Source organism: Notolepis coatsorum, assembly GCF_963971535.1.
Source record: "Notolepis coatsorum genome assembly, chromosome: 6".
Lineage (NCBI taxonomy): Eukaryota > Metazoa > Chordata > Actinopteri > Aulopiformes > Paralepididae > Notolepis > Notolepis coatsorum.
This window is the reverse complement of record NC_140170.1, coordinates 164,174,506-164,199,351: the sequence shown is the minus strand read 5'-3', so window position 1 is coordinate 164,199,351 and position 24,846 is coordinate 164,174,506. Positions and strand designations below refer to the sequence as shown.

At 45.5% G+C, this 24,846-nt stretch overlaps 1 protein-coding gene across 5 annotated transcripts in view; it reads left to right on the top strand.

Annotated features, from left to right (window-relative positions):
- The first annotated feature begins 12,281 nt into the window (after positions 1-12,281).
- The window catches only part of magi1b (membrane associated guanylate kinase, WW and PDZ domain containing 1b), a 424,255-nt gene continuing 411,690 nt past the window's right edge, over positions 12,282-24,846 (top strand). For all 5 annotated transcript variants that reach the window (XM_084316721.1, XM_084316722.1, XM_084316719.1 and 2 more), the window contains exon 1: positions 12,282-13,136. In XM_084316721.1, the coding sequence (XP_084172847.1) occupies positions 12,839-13,136 (298 nt within the window). In that variant the 5' untranslated portion in view covers positions 12,282-12,838. The remainder of the gene's footprint in view (positions 13,137-24,846) is intronic.

Here is a 24,846-nt window from a genome sequence, read left to right as displayed (position 1 = left end):
AACCGATCTACAGGTCAAGTCTCTTGACTGGCTTACTCAGTCGTCCCGATCGGGTCACCGTTTGACCAGACAACGGGGTTGTAGGTGTAGCTGTAGCCACACTCTGACTGGCAGGAACAGTCTCTAACAAGGTGTGTCTGTCAGAGTGGGAGTCTGTCCCTGCGCACTCACCAGGCGTTGCTGGGGTTGGCTGCATCGCAGGCACTGGTTGGAGGTGGCGGCGGTTACGCCGCAGCTCTGTTCCTTGCTGTGTCTGGATGACGAAGGATCTCGGGGTGCTGCTCTCGCTGGAGATCACTGCTGGCAAGGACCACTTCTTGTCATGGTCCAGCTTGGAGAGTACAACGTCTCCTGGTCGCAGGGCGGGTAGGGCCCTGGCCCCATGACGGCGGTTGAAGTAGAAGGCCTGTTTAGCTTTTTCCTTCTGATCCTTCTCTCGCACAGCTGCCTTGCTGGGCCATTTTGGGGTGAGGTTTTTCTCAAGAGTGGGGAGGGTGGTTCTGAGTTTCCTCCCCATCAAGAGCTCCGCTGGGCTGTAGCCTGTGGAGGAGCACGGAGTAGACCTGTAGCTCAGTAGAGCCATAGCTGGGTCATCTTGCTTGAGGATTTTCTTTGCCGTCTGCACGGCTCTCTCTGCGTGCCCGTTGCCTTGCGGGTGATGAGGGCTGGACGTGTAGTGTTTGAAGTCCAGTTGCCTAGCCAGCTCCTTGAACTCCATACTTGCAAACTGGGGTCCATTGTCGCTCACCGCTTCCTCAGGAATTCCGAATCTCGCGAACACGGCCTTCAGCCTCTGAATGACTTGTGTACTGGTTGTGGAAGACAGGTGGAGTATCTCGATGAACCTAGAGTAATAATCTGATATTACTAGGTAGTTGTTGTGCTTGTACTCACAGAGGTCCATGGCGATCCTCTTCCAGGGTCGCTCTGGGAGTGGCGTGGAGAGGAGAGGCTCTTTTTGTTGAGTTCTTTTCAGTTCACAGCACACCTGGCACGACGCCACGAGCTGGCTTAACTCTGTGGAGAGACCAGGCCACCATACTGAGGAACTCGCTCTCTCCCTACATTTCACTAGGCCCTGGTGCCCTTCATGGATTCTCTGAAGGATCTCTACTCTCATCTGTCTCGGCATGACAATCCTGTTCCCTCTTAAGACAAGTCCATTTAGCTCTGACAGCTCTGATTTCACTGGGCCATAGGGTCTCGCCTCGATAGGCACCTCGGCCAGGTGTTCAGGCCATCCCTTTTTTATGAGTCTGGCGACTGACAACAGTTCGGCGTCAGCTGCTGTGGCCGCTCTGATCTCGTCCATCTTGCTTGTGGACGCTGGGATCCCCTCCATTACACTAGCCACATAGCATGCCACCTCACGCTGTGTGTCCAAGTCTGCATCTGTGTTGGCCATTGGGCTGCGTGACAGAGTATCTGCGACAACCAGAGTCTTTCCAGGAGCATACTCTGCCACTGCGTTGAACCTCATGAGCCTCATGAGGAGTCGCTGGCATCGGAGAGGCACATTGTCCAGGCTGCGAGTGTTAATGAGAGGTACAAGGGGCTTGTGGTCAGTTATTAGCTTGAACTGGCCCAGTCCACTGAGGTACCGGTCGAACCTCTCGCACGCCCACACGCCCGCCAGACCTTCTTTTTCAATCTGGGCGTAGCGCGTTTCTGCTTCGGTGAGGCGTCTTGAGCAGTACCCCACAGGTTTCCACTGCTCACCTTCTCCAGACGACTGTCATGCTCTTTTTCTGTGGCCCCATAGACGAGAATGTCGTCCATGAAGATCTCGACGCCCTCTAACCCGTCCAGGGTCTCCATCATCTTCCTCTGGAAGATTTCCGGCGCGCTTGTGATCCCGAATGGCAGTCGCTTGAAGTTGAACCTGCCAAACGGCGTGATGAAGGTGGTGAGCTTACAGCTGTCTGGGTGCAATGGGATTTGGAAGAATCCACTGGCGGCATCGAGTGACGTGAAGACTGTGGCCCCGCTTAGCTTTGCTGTGATCTCGTCGGTAGTGGGCAGGGTGTACTGTTCTCTTTTAACAGCCTCGTTCAGCCTCTTGAGATCCACACAGATGCGGGCTTTGCCTGTGCTCTTCAGGACCGTCACCATTGTGGCACACCAATCGGTAGGCTGTGTCACCTTCTCAATGATGCCATTCCTCTCCATCCTTTGGAGCTCCTCCTTGACCTTCTGCAGCATAGGGAGAGGTACACGTGGCTGGGCGCCATCTTTCAGCAGTATTCTTACTGGTTCAGTTTGTAATGTCCCATGCTCCCCGTATGCCTGCAAATGCTCATTTTTCCCGCTGCTGCTCACCGTTTCCTCCACTCTTCTCACTAAATTCATTTTCACTGACATTGGCCTGCTGAGTAGGTTGTTTACTGTAGGCCCCCGGATGACATAAGCTGTGAGTGGGTGTGTCTTACCCTTGTAGGTCACAGTGCTCTGGATCTGTCCTATGCAATGCAGCTCGCCACCTGGGCTGTCCAGTGGTATTTCCGCAGGCTCCAGCGGTCTGTTTGGCATGAGTGAGTGGTAGGTCTCCTCGCGAATGATGCTCACATCCGCCCAAGTGTCGATTTTAAACTCGACCGGTGTGGAGCCCATCAACACCTTGACGGCCCACCTCTTTGGCAACCCACCTGCTTTACTCACTTCCCCCATGTAGTACCCATCTTCTGACCCAGAGTCCTGCTGTTGTTGCTGCACTTCTTTTTGTTCTCTGACCTCACGTACTGCTTTCCTATTTCTACACACTTTACTCCAGTGCCCTACTTTGTCGCAGGTATTACATGTGGACTTTTTAGCTGGACAGTTCTCATCTCTACTGTGCCACGCTCTCCCACATTGTCTACATTGTCCTCTGTCGCCCCCTTGTGGCTTACCCTGGCGGCCATTTCCTTTGTAGCGCTTGTTGTGAGTCACCTCGTGTATCGCCCCGCCTCCGGCTGTCTCTCCTTGCATGCTGATCTGCGCGGCAACCTCTTCAGACTGCCTGACAGTCTCTATGGTCAGCGCGAGTGTCAGATCTCTCGTCATCTGCAACATACGGGAGACTTCTTTGTCGAGGACTCCAACGACGATTCTGTCACGGATGTTCTCATCCTTGCTCGCCCCGAAATCACAATGCACAGCCAGTTCATACAAAGCCCTAATAAAAGTCTCTGCTTTTTCTCCTGCTCTCTGTACCCGTTGATGGAAACATGCCCGTTCGTGTATGACGTTCCGTCGCGGTACAAAGTAGTCATCGAACTTCACTAGCACTCTTCCAAAGTCATTTTGATGTGCTACTTCTTCAAATTCAAACGAACGGAATATATTCTCCGACTCGTTTCCCATAGCTTATATCAGACTGCTAACCTGCACGGCACCCTCTTCCTTATCCAACTTGGTAGCCGTTCTGAATCTCACAAAACGCTGCTTCCATTCGGGCCATTCTCCTGGTTTGTCGAAAGGAAAACTTGCCGTCGGTTGAAATTTTGCCATCTTTGTCTACTTTGCTTCTGACACCATGTAAAATGATCGTCTGGAGGCTATGACTTGGTGCAAGCTCGTTTATTGACAACTTCAGTATGTAGTAACAGACAGACTCCTTCACGTTCCGTGTAACAATATATATAACTCCAGATCAATGCGCATGCCTTAGAACTACCCCTGCATCTCTTATATACTTCCGTATATGACAATAGCAACATACATATTTATATATCACAGCTCTCTTTTAATAATAGAATGTCAGGGCAACAACGTCAGAGGTAACGATAGTTCCTATGCTACGGGTACCCGACCGGTGGAGCTCTGAATGGAGTGGATTGAGACGAAGCACGCAGAACAGGGAAAAGCAAGATGATGGATGGAGACGATGGTCTCTGGAGTTCCTACTTCCAGAGGGCTGCAGACACACTTGGGATAATCCGGTCGTCGCTGGGGAGGAAAGGGTCTCGTACGGACCGGTCTTGTATCCTAGCGCCCGATGGCAGGATTAATAGCTATTAGTCCAAACCCCGTTGGCATGGTGATAGCTAGTTAGCTCCGTTGTACGTAAAGCTAACCCGCAAGAAGTCTTCAATGAGTAGTTATATCCAGAACGTCGCTGGGTTCAACTATTAGTCTCTCCACGTTACTTCGCTTACACAAGTCACTATACTGTGCCAATAATGGCTCGACAATATTATGGTTGTATCTAAGTAATTAGCCGTGCGGCTCTCTATAACGATACGTTGCTTTCGCCGTCCTGTTACAACTGCGCCAAAACGTTACTTCTCTCTCACTCTGCTAGTTTTCCTGTGTTCTGAGCCTATTCACCCATACAGATCAATACGCTCTCTCACTTGTCCGGGCATGTCTGAACATGTTCTGAAACATGTCTAGAGGGGCACGCGCACTGGCGCCTACGGCGTTAAGAATGGGACATATACAATGAGCGAATGATGAATACTGTTAGACAAACAGATGACGTAAAGATATATATCTTATATATATAAACAATATATAAGTTATACAAAATAATAAACGCAGACTTTCAGTGTTAATCTGGACCTTCAGAACATATATATATTGGGGCGGCTAGGTGGTGTAGTGGGCCAGGCGCTCGCCACCAATGCAGGAGACGCTGGGTTCGAGCCCAGCTCTCCGCATTGCTATCAGCTTGGCTGGTCGTTCATACTAACACAATTGGCAGTATTAGGGGTGGGAAAGCTGATGGGTGGGATCAGACGTTGTGGACAGCGACTCCTACAGGTCGGTTGGTGCGCCTGCACAGCAGAATCAGGAAGCGACGGGGGCGGCATGTCCCTCCCACGCAGACCCCTGACGCTGAAAGATCGCGCTGTGCAGGTGAAAAGATGCGACGGCTGCTTCCTCGAGTACCGGAGGAGACACGTGATGTAAGGCTTCGTCACATTGCAGCCGGCTTGTGGAGGCATGGCCTAACAGCGTTCGAGACAGGGGAGGGTAGAATTGGACGATACGAAATTGGGATGGGAGAAAAATAGAAAATGGGAGAAAAAAAGTAGATAAAAAAAAGAATATATATATATATTGCATATTAATATAATAAAAAGATGCACTTGGTAAATGTTTAGATAATTTACAATGAGGACCGTGTAGACTCAACACGTACAGTTATGCAGAATAAGCACATCGTTTAGTGGCTGAGTGTGCAAACTAGTGTACGTTTAAACGTACGTGTACCAGCGAGTGTTGCAGAGTAGCAGCCTTTGAGATGATATACAGGAGAGGATTCCTGCCAGATGACTGTGGTAAAAGTCAATCGTATGGCTGCGTTGGCAGTCATATCACATTATACTGTCTGCCTCTCTCCTCACAAGTCGCGCAGAGGTGAGGGCCATGACAGCCACAGCTAATTTAAAGCCTCGCAGAGTCCTCTCTGTCTCTCTCTGTCTCTCTCTGTCTCTCTCTCTTCTCTCTCTCTCTCTCTCTCTCTCTCTCTCTCTCTCTCTCCCTCTCTCTCTCTCTTTCTCTCTGTTTCTCTCTCCCTCTATCCCCCCTCTCTCTCTCTCCCTCTCTCCCCCTCTCGTTGTCTCCCCCCTCCCTCTCTGTCTGTCTCTCTCTGTCTCTTTCTCTCTATATCTTTCTCTCTCTGTCTCTCTGTCTCTCTCTCTCTCTCTCTCTATCTCTCTCTCTCTCTCTCTCAAACCCTCCTTACTGTACGCCTCTTTGTCTTCTCCTCCAGCTCCTAATCTCTCTCTGATCTCCTTCCTTTTCCCTCACCTATAAGACTCCTGCTCCTCATGCATTAGTATATATTGCTCCATATCTTCCTACTGCACCTGAGCCATGTGTGGAGGTGATATCGTGGATCTCTCTGTCTTTTTACAGTCTCAGGGACATTCCCTTTCGACCTGGTTGCTCGTACGACGACTCAAATGTGACAACAATTTGATTCCGATATAGGCGCTGATTTGGTGCAACGCGCGATTATACATTTTAACCACGTGACGTGTTGATTCGGTTCAATTCAACTGGTTTCATTTCAATAGGCTTTAAAACTGTTCACAGGCAAACACGTGCATTTACAGGACTGCTTCTGTCAATAATAATATGCAAGAAAGACACTTACACAAAGTTATAATTTAGCTGTTGTTTTAGCGCCTGCCTCTTACCAGAACAACAGATCCTTTTCAGTATTATCTATTACTGTCGAGATAAATCTGCATCCTATTGATACTTGTAGATGGAATCACACTTGCATAGTGATTCTCCATGATGCATGTTCTCACACGCCCACCACCTTCAGTTACCTCAAAACCTATCATTATCAACTATCATTACTAATACCACCAGACATTTGCATACATCTGTCAAGTGACCGCAACATCCCAGGGAGCTGTACCAGTCAATTCAGACCTCAGTTTGTCAAACTCTGATGTCAACAGACCTTGATGTCAAAATGATGGACGGGCACACACTCTGCCCACAGTATTGTGAAGCTACCACTCGCTGCTGACAGTGGGTGATGTTCCAACGCATACCTCCCAGGTCCTCCGAGTGAAGCTGTCAGGTTTGGTGCAGATACGGCTTATAGACCGCCGGTCATTAAGTTCACTCTGTTTGCAGTTGTGAACCAAATCGTGCAGGCGGGAGCATCGGTGGCAGCTGATGGAAATCACTGCGAATAATAATAATAATCAAACTGCTCTACTTACGGGCATTGTGTCACATTGGCACAAAAGCACAGTGGAGGAAGTGAAGTCAGTGATGAGAACACCATTAGAGCCTGACCTTTCCATGGAGAGAAGTCCTCATGAGAGAGAGAGAGAGAGAGAGAGAGAAACTGACATTGTTATTCTATGCATATGAGGTTATCTACATCTCTCAGTGCTGTATATCATAGTATGTGTCACTGTAGATGTCACACAAACTGTTCCATTATTCATGATCAGAAAAGACACCTTGTTTGCAACTGCCGTATGTATGTATGTATGTATGTATGTATGTATGTATGTATGTATGTATGTATGTATGTATGTATGTATGTATGTATGTATGTATGTATGTATGTAGGTAGGTAGGTAGGTAGGTAGGTAGGTAGGTAGGTAGGTAGGTAGGTAGGTAGGTAGGTAGGTAGGTAGGTAGGTAGGTAGGTAGGTAGGTAGGTAGGTAGGTAGGTAGATAGATAGATAGATAGATAGATAGATAGATAGATAGATAGATAGATAGATAGATAGATAGATAGATAGATAGATAGATAGATAGATAGATAGATAGATAGATAGATAGATAGATAGATAGATAGATAGATAGATAGATAGATAGATAGATAGATAGATAGATAGATAGATAGATAGATAGATAGATAGATAGATAGATAGATAGATAGATAGATAGATAGATAGATAGATAGATAGATAGATAGATAGATAGATAGATAGATAGATAGATATAAACTTTATTTATCCCCGTGGGGAAAATTGGTTTGCAGCACAATCACAATGCATTTCATCACAATGTCACAGAAACATTTCAGTAGACAATCTCATACATATACATCACACCTGGCAACAAAGGTAGGGCATGTAGAGTGTAGAGAAACAGATAAGAACAGTAGTTAGGATAGAAGACAACTCAGTCCAGACCAGCTGAACATCCTATGTAACCAGGAAGGAATAGGTCAAAGGTCAAGGGTGATAGAGTGCTGGTGCATTACCTGTTTAAGGCATGTATGTAATGGTAAATGGACTACATTTATATAGCACTTTTATCCAAAGCGATTTACAACTTATGCCTCACATTCACCCATTCACTCACACATTCACACACCGATGGCAGAGGCAACCATGCAAGGTGCCAACCTGCTCATCGGGAGCAGTTAGGGGTTAAGTGTCTTGCTCAAGAATACTTCGACACCCGCTGCCCGGGAGGAGCCGGAATCAAACCGGGAACCTTCTGATTACCAGACGACTGCTCTACCTCTTGCCGCATAGGGCAAATATTTGCCCCAATAGGGCAACTACAACAGACCTTATGAACAGCTTATCATTTGAATGTGTTCTGGTTTATTTTGATTGTGTGTGTATGTGTGAGTGAGTGCACATGTACATATCGACCACAATGTTGTTACAGATGATGATTGTTGGTATGAGAGAGAGAGCATGACAGAATGAAGCATAGAGAGGCACACAGGGCAGCAGCAGCTATGACAGCTCCTGATGGATGAGTGGAGGGGGAATAGGGAAATCTTGGGCCCATGGCAGTGTGTCTGCATCTGTCTGTCTGATTTGGGTGACACCGCCTGACAGCGAGCTGGGAAGCAATGCTGGGTGACCCCCGGTGGAGGTCATATTGGAACTGACTGGCACACACGCACGCACGCACGCTCAACCAGGCCTACCGCCTCAACTAGTGAACCAGGCCTACCACTCATCAACACTCAACCAGGCCTACCGCCTCAACTAGTAAACCAGGCCTACCACTCATCAACACTCAACCAGGCCTACCGCCTCAACTAGTGAACCAGGCCTACCACTCATCAACACTCAACCAGGCCTACCGCCTCAACTAGTGAACCAGGCCTACCACTCATCAGCACTCAACCAGGCCTTTAATTTGTTTCAAAGCATTCGGATCATCATCTGTTTGCTTGTTGCCACATGCAGCCAGCTAGTATAGTGGGTCTGATTGTGAAGATTAAAGCAATACTTCAATTAGTTTTCACCATATTTCATTTCATTTCAAACCTTTATTTATACTCGTGAAAGCACATATGGGCGAATATGCCTATTACCGCCATGTAACCCACTTGAGAAGTCACTCACCAAGTTTCTGTGTCCCTGTGACAACTTTGAAATGGTCGCATTTTGCTCCACATTGACTTTTATGAGTTCGCCAAAAAAAAACTAAAAACGTCCTAATAACATGTTTGCGAACACATTTCCAGGCTCTGCAAAGAGGAGAGGTTGTCAGACCTTCTTGTATTGGCAATATATTATTGTGTTATATTTGCTTCATTATATATTACATTACAGCATAGATACATACAGTACATCCATAGATATTCATAACTGTACAGTCTGGGACTGCTCTGCACAGCAGCAGTGCTTTCTTGTATGCATTCTTGTCTGCTGTTTCTTGTCCGTTTCTGCTGGGGCTGTAAGCAATATCCAAGTACACCAACTACTCATGTCCTGAGAGTAGTCTGCAAATGAGGAATCTTCAAATAATAATAATTATAATACATTTAGATAAATCCCAAACGTTCCCAAATGATGATACTATGATGCAGTTTGTTGTACGATTCCGTGTTAACTTCTCTGAATATTGGTTGCTGCTAATGCTATAGTTTGACTGGTTATGTTGATACATGTGCCCTTTTTTTATTTGAGCATCTGCCCCTCTAAAGGTCTCTGCACGGCCCTGCTCATCAGCGCCCAACCAGGCCTACCGCCTCAACTAGTGAACCAGGCCTACCACTCATCAACACTCAACCAGGCCTACCGCCTCAACTAGTGAACCAGGCCTACCACTCATCAACACTCAACCAGGCCTACCGCCTCAACTAGTGAACCAGGCCTACCACTCATCAGCACTCAACCAGGCCTACCGCCTCAACTAGTGAACCAGGCCTACCACTCATCAGCACTCAACCAGGCCTACCGCCTCAACTAGTGAACCATGCCTACCACTCATCAGCACTCAACCAGGCCTACCGCCTCAACTAGTGAACCAGGCCTACCACTCATCAACACTCAACCAGGCCTACCGCCTCAACTAGTGAACCAGGCCTACCACTCGTACAGCTGTAGGATGTTGGTCTAGCGAACTGGAATCTTAGCCACCGGTACCATTGGCAACGAGACTCTCTCAGGTATTTATCAAGTTCTGTTTCAGGAATGCCTCATTTCCAAATACATGTGGGACATGCTTATAGGAAAGAAAATACATTATTTTATAAATAGTCAGTGCTTGTTTTGAAATACAGCTGTAGGAGAGTGGTTTTATACTAGTTATAGCTGCGACACAGGTTTTGACAAACTGCCCCTGCTCTAAGTACAGTGGGTGTACATGTGTGTGTGTGTGTGTGTGTGTGTGTGTGTGTGTGTGTGTGTGTGTGTGTGTGTGTGTGTGTGTGTGTGTGTGTGTGTGTGTGTGTGTGTGTGTGTGTGTGTGTGTGTGTGTGTGTGTGTGTGTGTGAGAGCATGTGCGTGTGTGTGTGTGTGTGTGTGTGTGTGTGTGTGTGTGTGTGTGTGTGTGTGTGAGAGCATGTGCGTGTGTGTGCATGTACGGACGGCTAAAACGGACTAATGTGTGGAAAACTTACAGGGTTTTTTTGGGCTTAAAAGCACACTCACGGTTTCCCGTACCATCCAGGCCAACAGTTTTACTCCCATGGGACGCAAAGTACTTTGAATGTTATTTTTAGGTTCGGGAAAAAAAATAAAAAATCATCTGCTTCTCCCCAGGTGAGAGGCCTGGCCCATCTGATCCCATCAAACAGCACGCGCTCATCACCACCGCAGCTCAGCCCAGCTGTCTCTCTCTCTCTCTCTCTCTCTCTCTCTCTCTCTCCCTCTCTCTCTCCCTCACTAATTATCTTGCTCTCTCACTCTCTGTTTCTCCATCTGTCATTCTGTGTTTCTCCTGCTCCCTTTCTCTCTCTCTCTCTCTCTCTCTCTCTCTCTCTCTCTCTCTCTCTCTCACTAATTATCTTGCTCTCCCGCTCTCTGTTTCTCTGTCTGTCATTCTGTGTTTCTCCTGTTCTCTCTCTCTCCCTTTCCTATCTGTCTCCCTGATTCTCTCTCTCACTCTCTTTCTGTCTCTTGCCATGTATTTCCTGCCATTTTTGTTTGTCTGTCTGTCTGTCTGTCTGTCTGTCTGTCTGTCTGTCTGTCTGTCTGTCTGTCTGTCTGTCTGTCTGTCTGTCCGTCTGTCTCTCTCTGACTCACTTTCCTTCAGTTCTCTCTGCCTTTCCTCCCGCTGAAGAGAGTTAGAGAACGGTGGGACGATGATTATAATGAAGGACCTCTCCATAATGATAGCGATGTGATGCTGCCAGCGAGCACTGCTCTCATTCCCCCACATTAAGGTGTAATTTAATCATTAAGGAATAAAACTGAGTTCCGCTGCCAATTCTCTCATCTCCTCTGGTTCACAAAATATGAATTATGGGTGTAATTGCGAGTAAGTGAGGTAATGAAGTGCGTTGACATTTATGTGTCAGAGGAAGACGTCTCAACTCACTGTGGTCATCTAACACACACACACAAACACACACACACACACACCTACACACACACACGTCACACACACACACACACACACCTACACACACACACACACACACACACACACACACACACACACACACACACACACACACACACACACACATGGAGCAGCAAATGCAATGCTCAGTCAGGTTCCACCCACAGAGACCGGTGGAACTTGACATGCAGGAATCCTCAAAGACAAGAATAGACAATAAGCAGGGTTGACTGGTTGACTATCGATCAGACATTAGTCATTCTAAACTATTCAAAATCAAAGAGATGATGATGGACGAGGGATTGTTTATCATCACATATTTTAATAAAACACAAGATACTTGTAAGGATACATGCTCAATGAAGAAATCCACTCCCGTTGCCAAAAGAAAGTCTATAAATACTATGGTCTCTAGAGCTTGAGGTTCTCCACTCTGTTGCAGAGTTTAAAACCTTGATCTCCAACCTTTTGTCAATCAAGTTGTACGTGTTTTAGTTGATTTGCTATCCTTACTTTTGTCTCGCCTTGTTACATGTCTGTAAAGCACTTTGTAACTTTGTTTGGAAAAGCGCTAATACAAATCAAATTCATTCATTATTGTTGTAATTTCATATGCCTTTTTGTGGTTATTTCTGTATGTACTGACTGTAAATGAGGGAAATCTCAGTTGCCTTTCGAGTTTAGATAAAGGTTTGAAATGAAATGAAAAAGTACACACTTATTATATAGCTCATTCGAAAATAATGACTTGAGTCAATTTGGTTGGTTGGTTGGTTATAGCCTTTGATTCACCGTGACTGGCGTGTTCTTAATTGGACAAAAACAAACCGGTTTCATTTTCTAGGATTTCTTATTTTAATACGATGTCTTTGGCAGATCAATATTAATAAGTTCAGTTGGTTTGGTTGTGTGGTGCCCACTGCGCCAACTCTTCCTATCCAGAGGCGCTTTAGGACCCTGCAGTGTGGGCGCAGCCAGGATATCCCTCTGGACTCCGGAGAGACTCCAGGACGCATGCGCGCTCTTTACTATCAGCACCAGCACTACATCCCGACCGCTGGAGCAGCACGCAGAATAATGGGGATGCGATCCAACTAAACAAACACACGACAACGTTGTATGTACCTGCTTAAAAGGAGCCACAATCGCCGTAAAACCACCGAACAAGTTGCCGGATACACGGACCGGGAGTTATTCGTTTATACGTGGGAAAGAAAAACACTCTAAAGTGTTTGGGAAGAAGAAGAACTCCGCACCAGAGGATTTAATAATAATAAGTGGAGACACCACAGCAGCACCGCGGGACCAGATGCAGATGGAATCGATCATGAAGCAGGATTAATCGATGTTATTATTATTACGATGAGAAAAACAACACCTGCGAATTAGAACCAGCCGGTTGAGGAGTTATATATAGGTTTGAACTGGGTTTCGGCGGAGTGGGAATAATGGCTTGATTGGGAGAATAGTGTCAAGGAGACGCACTCATGCTTCTGGGCAAGAGAAAGAAAGTTTGCTGCGCTTGATTTGGATATTATTTTCCACTTTTGTTTCCACAATCAGACCACCACCACCTGTGTGTGGGACTGTTCTTCTCGTCACCACCATCATCATGTCCAAAGTGATCCACAAGAAGAACCACTGGACCTCCAAAGTGAACGAGTGCGCGCTGTGCAAGGACCTCCGCGGGGACCTGAACGTGCCGCTGCTGGGGGGCGCGGAGCACGGCTTCTTCGCCTACATCGGACAGGTCCGTGAGGATACCGCGGTGATCAAACATGGGAAGTTAATCGAGGGGGAGTTGCTGCTGGAGGTGGAGAATCTATCGATCTCCGGATTGCCTCTGTACGACGTGCACACGGTGATCAGGAACTGCAAGGGTCCCGTCCGGTTCAAGACGGTCCGACAAGGTAAGCACTGGAGACAGAAGCAGCGACGCGCCCCACACAGCGTGGTGCTGGAGTGATGGAAACCACGCACACACACACACACACACACACACACACACACACACACACACACACACACACACACACACACACACACACACACACACACACACACACACACACACACACACACACACACACACACACACACACACACACACACACACACACACACACACACACACACACACACACACACACACACACACACACACACACACATTTGGGAAGCTTTGCACAGCATTATTTACATGTATTTACAGTGTGTCTGGAAATTGGATATATTGGAGGACTCATCGTGAACTTTTTCTAATGTTATTCAATAACAAAAAAATGTAGTGTTTTTTTTCCAGTACACTTGTGTTTGAGCAAGTACCAGTTTAAGTTGAAGATTGAAGCAGTGTACTGCAATTATGCCTTGACATTGATTAAGGCTATAATGGACTATGGACTGTAGGTGTGCTTTGATTCATAGTTATCCTCAAGATCTTCAGGACCGTGGGAAAATGATCAGCATAATCTCACCTGTGACCTTTACAGTCACTCAGTTATTTTGAACTGTGATGAAAATCTTTTCCTATAGATTTCAAACTAAAGCCTTGTCAACACCTTCCTAACATGTGACTACACACGGCCTGTTATAAGTGGTTCAAAACAGTTGGGCTCTGGAAGTCAGCCGCAGCTGGGATGACAATAGGCTTGTTCGAGATGGATTGATTGATTGATTGATTGAAAACTTTATTAACAGATTGCAGAATGGGTACAATACAGTACAGCTCAATACACACAATTGTTAAGGGGATGCAGACCAGAGAAAGACTTTCGTCTTGTTTACATCAGGGTCCCCCATTTTCAATTCATCAGGACATATATGACATACATGACATACAGATAGTCAGTACTGCTACATCTATACATTTATGACATACCAGATTTGCAAATACAGTACTGTTTGTGATACAGAAGGAGTCAGGAAAAGGGAGTATATACATTTGACGTAGAAACTGTACATTGGAGGAGGTTGGGTGGGGGGGGGTTGGGTACACTGGGATATTGACAACTGGGTAATCTACATTGGAGGTGGTTGGGGGGGGGGGGGGGGGCACACTGTATAAACAAGCAAAACTGTACATTGAGGGGGGGGGGGGCACACTGTACAAACAAACAAAATTGTACATTGGACTATTGACACAACCATACTAGGTAAATGACTGTACATTGGAGGGGGTTGGGTTAGGATATTTACAGGGGCCAGTGTTGAATTGCAGTCTCCCGTAGGTGTCCCTTGAGAGAGGTTTTGAAAGTGGGTAGTGATCCACATTCCTTTACAGCTTTGGGTAGGGCGTTCCACATTGATGTGGCATAATTGCGAAACGTGTTTAGTCCCTTATTTGAGCCGAATCTGGGTTTAACATGATTTGTGGAGCTCCCTCTGGTGTTGTGATCGTGGTATTCACTGACCTTTGGGAAGTATTTTGACATGTACATGGGTACCTTGGTCGTGTAGTGTATCTTGTAGACCAGGCCCATTGCAAGTTGCTGTACTCTGTCGTCTACTCTAAGCCATCCTAGGTTGTCAAAGTGGGCAGGGGTGAGGTGGGTTCTAGGAGTAAGGTCAATGGATGGTAAGGTGGATTTCGGTTCGCCTCGACTAGTAGACGAGAGTAGCCGAGTGAAGCCGGGGGAGGAGTTAAAAAGGCGGACACTTCAGATTTCACGAGAGCCTCTCGCCTAGTCTCGCATGGCAGATACGCTTCACGTCACCACACACACATTACACACCTGTCCAGCTCATTATAATGCGATGGCCGTGTGCAAAATTAGATCAGATTCAAATGTACAGCACACCATATACTGCTATAGTGGAATATACTATTCATATACCATAATGTATACCATCTTGTTGCACGCTCCTGGCCGCACGCACACACAACACACTGCTGAATAATTCTGTTTTGCATCAATATATATGTATACTGTGTATATTGAGGCAAAACAGAATTATACAGTATTGAGGCAAAACAGACGACGCATGTGTGTGTCTGACAGCTTGAAGTTTATCATGATGATATGATGATAACGCATAACATAATAAAGTTTTCAATCAATCAAACGTCTCATAACTCCCTGGTTGTCACGTGGCTGGTGACTGACAACTTTTCTGAGCCAATAGGCGCTTTGCGCGACCGTAGCAAGTCGCTTCCCAGCCGGGAGCAGCCAAGTGAGAGGTACTGTGGAGCCTCGCTCTGAAGGCTGTGCGTGGCTCGCTCCCGCGAGAGTTCTGCGCCTCGTCTCGTCAGATTTTCAGAGCAAGTCGGACAACATTCTAACCGTCATGCAACGCGTTTGGCGAGGCCGTAGTAAAACCTGCGCAGATCTGCGTCCGCCTATCCCATCTCGAACAAGCCTTTTGTCTGTCATTCCCGCGTGATTACGAAACCTAGCCGCATTTCTCGGAGACGCTCTCTGATTGGCCGACGCCTGTTTCTACACTGGTTAAGCTTAGGCACTCTTTCGAAGTTGGTTAAGGTTAGAGTTTGTCTTAGAGCGTGGCGATAGAACGCCAGGTAGTTTGCAGGCTGTTTGACGTGGAAATGGGCAAAGACACAGCTCGTCACGGATTGGGCAAACAAACGCGTCAGTGGCCAATCGGAGAGCGTCTCCGAGAAATGCGGCTAGGCTTCGTAATCACGCCACTCCCAGAGGTCACAGTGCGCCCAGAGAGAGCGTGGAGTTAGGGTCGAGCAGGGGAGAGAGTTTGCGATCTGTCCGTACAGACGGCTACGAGCTGTGTTCATCTAACGTGACTGTCTGCAATTATGTTTAAATGAAAGATGACGAGTTTATCTTTTCAATGATGCCAAAAACACACGCGGCACAACATTCATAAGGATCCCCCCCAAAAAAAAAAAAAAAATCACAATTAAAGTCTGTTCAGGCTACCAGTGGATGGCCGTCTGCCAAGTGCCAACAGGCGAGAAACTGATCTGGATAAACAAAGCTCCCTGTTTACTTTGTTGAGACCAGCATAGAAGCGGGAAATAGGAAATATCATGTAGGAGTCGAGTGGAATAGTCCACTTGCCTACACTGCGGTGGGGGTGTTCGCGGTGACTTATGATGATTCATCTTTTTCTTTTATTTTCATAACGGCTATCTTTGAAAATAATATTTATCATAATATGCAAATGTGCAGGCTAGTCAAGGGCCGTCTTGTCACAGTGACCCTCCATGCAGTCTAGAAGCTGTTAGTTAGCCGTACTCTTTCAAAATGACAAAGTTATAAATGATTAATTTAAGTCAATTTAGTTTGATTGGAAAAAGATTATCTGTACCCCATTTTCATTAGAGCAGCTTCTGATGTTAACATCACACCAGGAGGCCTGCTGCTTCTGATTAGGGCTGCACGATTTTTGGAAATTATCTAATTGCGATTTTTCGGACAGATATTGCGATTAAATTTGCCATTATACATTTTTTTTAAGCAGCCCCACAGAGGTTTATTGTAAAATGCGGCTTGCATCTGGCCTACGCGGTGGGTCTTTTCGGGACGCCGAGCCTGAAAATGTTTCTTTTTACCTGGGAATCGATACCGGTACCTTTTTTTTCTGTACTTCACTCTCCCCTCTCTGAAGTCTAAACTTCACAACACACAATCTAAAACCCCTTACCTCCCTCTCCCAAACCGATCTTGTATCTCAATGGGACTTCCTGGTTAAAAAAAAAAAAAAAAAAAAATTGCGAATAATTATTTTTTGTGATTTGATAATTGCATCATTCCAAATTTCGATTTTTAAATCGATTAATCGTTCAGCCCTACTTCTGACGTTAACATCAGGCCAGGAGGAGTCCTGAGTCTGCATTAGAGCAGCTTCTGATGTTAACATCAGGCCAGGAGTCCTGAGTCTGCATTAGAGCAGCTTCTGATGTTCACATCAGGCCAGTGTGGCCGATCAGCTGGACTCTGCACGGCCCTGCTGGTTGACGGTGAGCTAGTGTGACAGGCTCCCAGCATGTGAGGCGGGCTGCTGGGGGGGGCTGCTCTGAGCTACCGCTACAAGTTCCTACAGTGGCAGACAAAAGAACAACAACTCAAGGACACTTTCACAGACTGTATAACACAGTGGATGCTGCAAACAATAAGTGGAGGCTTGTACTGAGAGAAGTAGCGTTGTGTTTATTATTTAGCTCCTTTTGCATTGGAGCGCAATTGCCGTGTCCCAAGCAGCTATTTGTACCAAGCACGACTACCGGTACATTGTAAATCAGCATGAATAGGAGTCTTTAGCCATATCGGCTTTATGTGCAATTTGGTGCAAATCATGTGTAAAGTGTGACATAATTAAAATCTTAACTTGGTCCAAACAACGCAGAGGCCAGTTTGGTCTGGTTCTTCCTTCTCATCATTGCCCCCAACCCCCCTTCTCCCCACAGCTCCACTCTTAAATGACAGTAGACACAGTTTGAGGAAGCTCATCTCTCTCTGAGCCCAATCATCTCTTCTCCTCCCAGTGTCGGCCCCGTTTCCAGCTCCTGTCTGGGGGGGGAGGATGCGACAGCCACCCAGCACCACAGGACCAGATTCCAATTCCAATTTTTTATAATTCACTGTCTGGGAATTCCCCCCCCCCCCCCCCCCCCCCTGCTAATTGGCCTAAATTGGGGAAATATGTTTGGCAGCTAGGCCCATTTGTAAAATCTAAGTGGCCTAATTTTACCCAGAGCGTCTGCTGTTTTCATGGTTTTAATAAAAGTGAGATCGAGGGAAGTTTATTGCTGCAGTGCATCGTGGATATATTAGACTTTTATTTTAGATTTTTGTTTCTTACAATGGGAAACAAATGGAGACAAAAACAGATGCGTACATAATATATACATATAACTCCAAAACCCACCATCAACTCCAGATATATAGAAACTTGGAATTGGTGTCGAACGATCGCCATCTGCAAAAGAGATGTCTTGACAAATTGTCAACGGTTTCAACATTCTGTTTTGTGTTTTTGTGTTTACATGTGATGTATTGTATATTGTACATGCACTTTTATTATGTTCTTGTGTGATGTATCGCACATTTTATTGCTGTCTGATATATTGCAAATGTTATTGCTGTCATCTTGGCCAGGTCTCCCTTGCAAAAGAGATCTTGTATCTCAATGGGACTTCCTGGTTAAATAATAATAATAAAAAAAATACCCTTCAGTCAAATATGAACCAGTGTGTGCGTGCACACACACACACACACACACGTCACACACACACACACACACACACAGGGTATAGAGTCTGACTGCCTCGCTGATAAGAAGCTCCAAGTCGATACTACTGAACTGATTGGAGTCTTTGCTTAAAGTTTCATTGGGAGCTCTGTTGTGAAAAAGGGAACACACACACACACGACACACGACACACACACACACACACACACACACACACACACACACACACACACACACACAGCCTGTACACCAGAGCGCTCACGCCCTCCGCAGCGCTGCTACTGAATACAAGCCCGGCACTAGGCTGTATTTGCACAGTGGGAGCAGTGGGACAATCATTAACCGGATGATGTAATTGAGTAATGCAGCCCCCCATGCATTTACATACACGCCCTCTATCTCACAGACACGCATACATGCACATGTAAAAGACAGACAGACAGACACACGCACTAGGGATGGAACGATATAGTTAGCCCTCGGTTCAACACGTACCTCGCTTTTTGGGTCACCGTTTTTCGGTTAGATTTTTCTATACGAAAACAATTCTGATTGTCTTATTATTTATTCCCAAATAATAATGTCTTTATTTTTCTTATTGGCCAAAAAAAAACATTTCCATTCAGACACATTGGAACCTGGTGTATTGTATAATATAAAATAAATAAATAAACGTATAAAAGAAATAAAAATGATATAAAAGTTGTATATTTATGACACAATATTTCCTGCGTTATTTCCTGCGAGTGTCATGTTTGGACTCTCCAGCTTCCACTCAGTCACTGCATTTGTGTCAGTTCCTCTGCCGAGTGAGCACTTGTATGACTTTCATACAGGGGAGGAGTTTAGAGTAGTGTGCTCTTCGTTCATCTCCCAATCAGATACAGTATAGTGCAGTGGTTCCCAAAGTCGGGGTCGCGACCCAAAGGTGGGCCGTGAACAGCCACGGGTGGGCCGCGAGATGATAAATTTTTTTTTTTTTTTTTTTTTTTTTTTTTATTCTAATTTTTTTTTTGTCAGGCCACTGAACTTAGAAGCAGGCCAGGACAGTGTTTCTAGTTGTATTCTAAAATTCTATTCTATTGTATTCTAAAATGTGACTATATGGTTTTATATTAACTTAATAAATAAACAAAAACGAAAAATCGACTTATTTCAACGAACATTTCAAACTAAATAACAGATTATGCACATAAAACGCTGAAAACAACCGAAGCAACAATAGTATTTTAATGAGGCTATTATTATTATCATTATTATTTTGCAACAAGTTAGCCCTCTCATAAATAGCACATATAAATGAATAACTAACTTGAACTAACTTAATAGGATTGAAGTGATATTTGGCTTAAAAAATCGGTCGCCTGGCAAAAAAAAAAGAAAAAAAAAAGCCTGACGATGTGCATTGGGCCGCGGCTCTCTGACGCCTTATTTTCTGGGCCCTGGCCTGAAAAGTTTGGGAACCCCTGGACTATAGTGGACCGTCACCGTGAGGTAACTCTCTGTTGCTAGAGAGGTCCAACTATCCGTGGTGTAGTGCAAGGCTCTGCGTTTTTGCCAATTCGTCTTCAATGCCTCTGCGCATTGTTTCATAGAAGTAGGGAATTCCTTTCCTTTTAGTGCTGAAAAGTGTACGAGAAGGGGAGCTCCAGTAGCTCACCACGTACCTCGAGCGCTATTTCGGCGCCGGGGACAACCGTGCCCGTCACGGATCTGGGGTTTAGCGAGTTCGAATCCCGGACTGCAGCCGTGCCTTTCCCAGAGTGTCTTCCCCCCCATCTATACCCCTTCAGCCTGTTTCTGTCGGTCATTCTTGACCAGAGTAAATGCGATAAACGCTAAAAAGAGCCAGGGGAATGGCCAAAGTTTAAAAAAAAAGAAAAGTGTACGAGAAGATGGTTAATTTCATTAGGTGAGGAAAGCCCACGTCTCTGACCAGTGACCACAGAAGAGGGCTGCAAATCTCTTGAATGAACATCTGGAAGGCTTCAGAGAGACTGTTGTCTTTTCACTGACAGTGTTGTTACCTGGTCAACTCTCCCGCTTCCAGTCAGTGGTATTGCTGGCTGGCGGCGGCGCAGATGTGCTCATTATTGAAGCATTTCCATTTCCGTAGGAGACAGTGCGTGTTTATTGTATTCAAGCCAAAACCGAAAGGTCCTCAAACTGCTGCCTCTCGACTCTGCTCACCATGTTCCAGTGTTGTGTGAAATCTGACTCCAGGCCACTCACCCCAACATCTGATTGGATATTTACTGGCGGGGAGGGGTTTCCTCATCCCAGAGTGTGGACACACACACACACAGACACACAGACACACACACCTAAACACACACACACACACGCACACACACACGCACACACACACACACAGAGCCAACTGGGAGAGAAATACAATGCATGGAAAGTAGTAACACAAAATGTAATTGCAAAAATGAAAATGCCGCAATTCACAAGTGCTTATTGAACCGTGGATGGTGTACCGTAGGCGTAGGGTACAATATTATATTGAAAACTGGCATCCCTAACGCACACACACATACACGCATATACTGTACACATACAGTATACACACATACACATGGTCTCCCTGATTATCCCTACTGTATCTCACGGAAGGAAACAGCCTTTTGATTGACAGTTCTTACGTAGCCCAGTCAGCATTGAGAGGCAAACGCTGCCATCTTCCATTGTTATTCTGAAGTGTCCCTCCCTGCTCCACGGAATTACTGTGTCATGTTGTGCTGACATAAAAGTGCAGCGTTGTTGTGATAACGGTTGTGAACAGGATCACCCCCTAAATTCTCGGCAAATAATCTGCACAAGAAAATGACCCACTGCTCTACATATGATTACTGGGTAACACGCAATCACATGCACATGCACATGCACACACACATGCACAGCCACAGACACACAGGCTTTACTATGGGAGGAGATTAGTTTAAGTGCCTGTCCTGTCACAGTCTACCCACAGTTTTTAGACATTGGGTGTGTTGTTATTCAGCGTGTGTGTGTGTGTGTGAGTGTGTGAGTGTGTGTGTGTGAGAGAGTGAGTGACCCAGACGTCGAGGGTCACTTGGAGTTCTAGTAGCAGGATAACTTCAGAGCCCGATGGGACTGACTAAGCGGTCAGTTCACACAGTTATGTTTCAATTCACTTGATTGAAAAGTGTAAACAGTAATGTTAATGTCAGTTACTGTTATGTATGTAAACAGTAATGTTGATTATAGCTATATGTAAACAGTAATGTTAATGTCAACAGTTGTGTTTTTCTAGGATAATGTTTTTCTTCCTCAGCTGTTGGTTTAAGATTAAGATTAGCCTTTATTGTCTCCCTTAGGAGAAGTTAGTCTTGGACATTTGTACCTTCTGCCCAAAGGCATCAGCTCAGACTCCGAAGGATGTGGTTTGTTTGGGTCACAAACGACCTTAAGGCCCTGCTTCCTTTGCCGTCTCCTGGAGAGAAGATGGGGGCAGCATGCCAGTTATTTCCTGATCAGGTTTTGGAGTTGTGATTAGAGTTTAACGGACAGGTTAGGGCTGGGCGATAAAACGATAACGATAACTATCGCGATAAATTATTTCCTCGAAATAAACATGAAACGTGGTCGCAAAGTTTCGATATATCGATTTTCCAAGCTTGGCTCCGTTCAGCCTCGGCTCAGCACACTCACTAACAACAACCAACGTTACGTGATGACGTGCTTACGCACAACAGCTAACAACCAATCAGTGAAGGAGATGGCCGAGAGCGAAGTAGACCCGGAAGGAGGTAGGACTCACTCAACAACAAGGCTTGCTAGGCTAATTAGCTTGCACGGCGATGTTTTATATATTTACGTGCCGAGTATGTGTGTGGCGTGAATTCTGAGGCCACGTTTATAGTAGTGGGGGTATACAGTGGACGTCGTTTCAATATATTGTGGCGGAAGAGAGTATTTTAGTGTCATATTTAGCACATTGTCATGGAATACACCGCTTAGATGCAACAGGCTGGCTAGGACAACTAGCTTGCACGGCACTGTTTTATATATTTACGTGCCGAGTATGTGTGTGTTTTGAATTCTGAGGCCACGTTTATAGTAGTGTGGGGTATACAGTTCGTTTCAATATATTGTGGCGGAAGAGAGTATTTTAGTGTCATATTTATTGTCATGAGATACTCCGCATGTCGGCTAACTGCTAACGTGCGCGGACTGATGACGACATCAACTCGACTTGAGACATTCGCAGCAGCATAAGAAGTTAATTAAACTTGACAGACATTATATCGACGATAATTATCGATATAGAATTATATGAAAATAATTTTATAATTTTATTGCGATAACGTTTTTGGTCATATCGCCCAGCCCTAGGACAGGTTACCAAACCAATAACGGATTCAATGGCTGATCTGTAGAACGATACAATGCTTTCATCCTCTCCGTGGACCCCGAGCCTTCACAGGAAATACAGACACTGACTGATCGCTGTAAGTCAATGGGGCGCTTTGTTCACTTGCGAACTAATATATGAAATAGTATAGCTATGGATCTAATACACCCGTCGATTGTTGTCAGTGAGTTGCTTCCAGTTGACATGCACAAAACGGATTGTTTTTTCATCCGTACATTTCCGTTTTATACCGTGGTGAATAAGAGTATATTTCCAGAGCATTCTGTCTAATCTCAAGAAACTGGAGCAAACGGCGCTTCAATGTATTTCCTTAGAAATCGTGCCATTTGTCGCTTGATTTATGAATCGTTCTGAAAATAATGCTAGATTATCGGTATTATATGTGTCATCATGCGCAAACACAAGTTGGGGCTAAAAAATCGCTGCTCAGTGCTTTGCCCACAGCCAACGTCAGAAACACACACACACACACACACACACACACACACACACACACACACGCTCCGATGGTGGCGAAAGAAACATCGGATTAACCCAAGATTCGTAACATAGAGTACTTACCTGGTCTTTGATGTCCTGCAAAAGGATTAATCCAATTCCTGATCGCCAATCCAAATATTGATCGCGTTTATTGATCCAACGTTATATGTCCGAAAGGCATAATCCACGCTGCTCTCAGTCTCCCCAGTCCATGTGTTATAATGATACTGCTTGCCCGAGAAGGAAAATCTGGACCGGACTTGTTAGATCAGCGTGCAGCCCAAGGGGAAGGGATTTCAATGATGTGCAATACCGGCTGGAAGGCGTAGGCGGCGGTATTTGCCCTTTGCGAGCTCGGACCCATTCCCAATGATAACATCAGGCTGGATGGATGAAAAATTAATGGATATAGCTAATAAAAGAAATAACGATTAAAACCCGAGATTTCTCGTGATTGGCGCTCAACGCATGGCGAGTTAACTCCGACTTTTTCCGTGATTGGCGCTGAATGAGTTAAAACTGGGTTGTGATCACCGACAGATATTTATTGGCGTTTGAGACCAGGTGGTGCCCCTCACACCGCTGCACAGCCTCTTCTGTCTCTGACTTATAGAGCAATGTCTGAATCTTTTGTCAGTGGCTGTGTTGTCAGAAAAACTTGATAATGTAGTTGTTTGTATACTAAATGTGAAAAAGAAGGGGGAAGCTGACGCAGCCCTGAGGAGCTCCAGTACTGTACATCGGAGAGAGTTGAGTTAACGGGTTGGACAGGACAACCTTCTCATGCGGAACGATTCTTAAGGCCGAATTAGACTCCTGCGTGGGCTGTCGCGGCTCCTTTCTCCGACCGTCATATCTACACATTGTTACATTCTTGGCCAGCTGCACGTGGTCCTTGCCGGTATTTCTCCCTGGCTTTGGGCACCAGTGGCACTATCCTCCGAGCAGCCAAGCAAACTTGAGCTTTTTTTAAATCTGATTTGAAATCTTTATTTCGAACATGTAAATACAAACAATATAAAACAAAAACAAATCATTGATCTATAGCAATGAAATTTTTAATAAATGAAAACATAACTCAATTTACATGTTCGAAAAGGAGTAGGAAGACGTATACACTTATTTAATCCTACCCCTTTTCCACTACTCAAATCAATGTACAAATTTAAAACCTTACAAAACAAATATATATATATGCAAAACAAATAAATGATATATGTAAATCATGAACGAAATAAAATAAAAATGTAAACACCGGTAGCTTTAGGCCTACTCTATTTGTTACAGGCTTCGTTATGAGTTAATTACTTCCAGCGGTGGTGGAGGGGTGCATAGGATCCACACTCGGCAGTAGAGATTGACTGTGTCGGTTTAACAAATCGCTTTGTGGTGAGCCTGTCTGAGATCATTGGTGGCCACTGAAGTTTGGGGGAAACACTGACTTTAATGCAGCAAACAGGAACTTCATTCATTCATTAATTCCTATGGAGAAGAAGTGTAGCTCCAGTTTCTGTTTCCAGCAGCATCATACAGTGTGGCTGAACCAGGGTGCCTAGCTGCACATCTGAGCT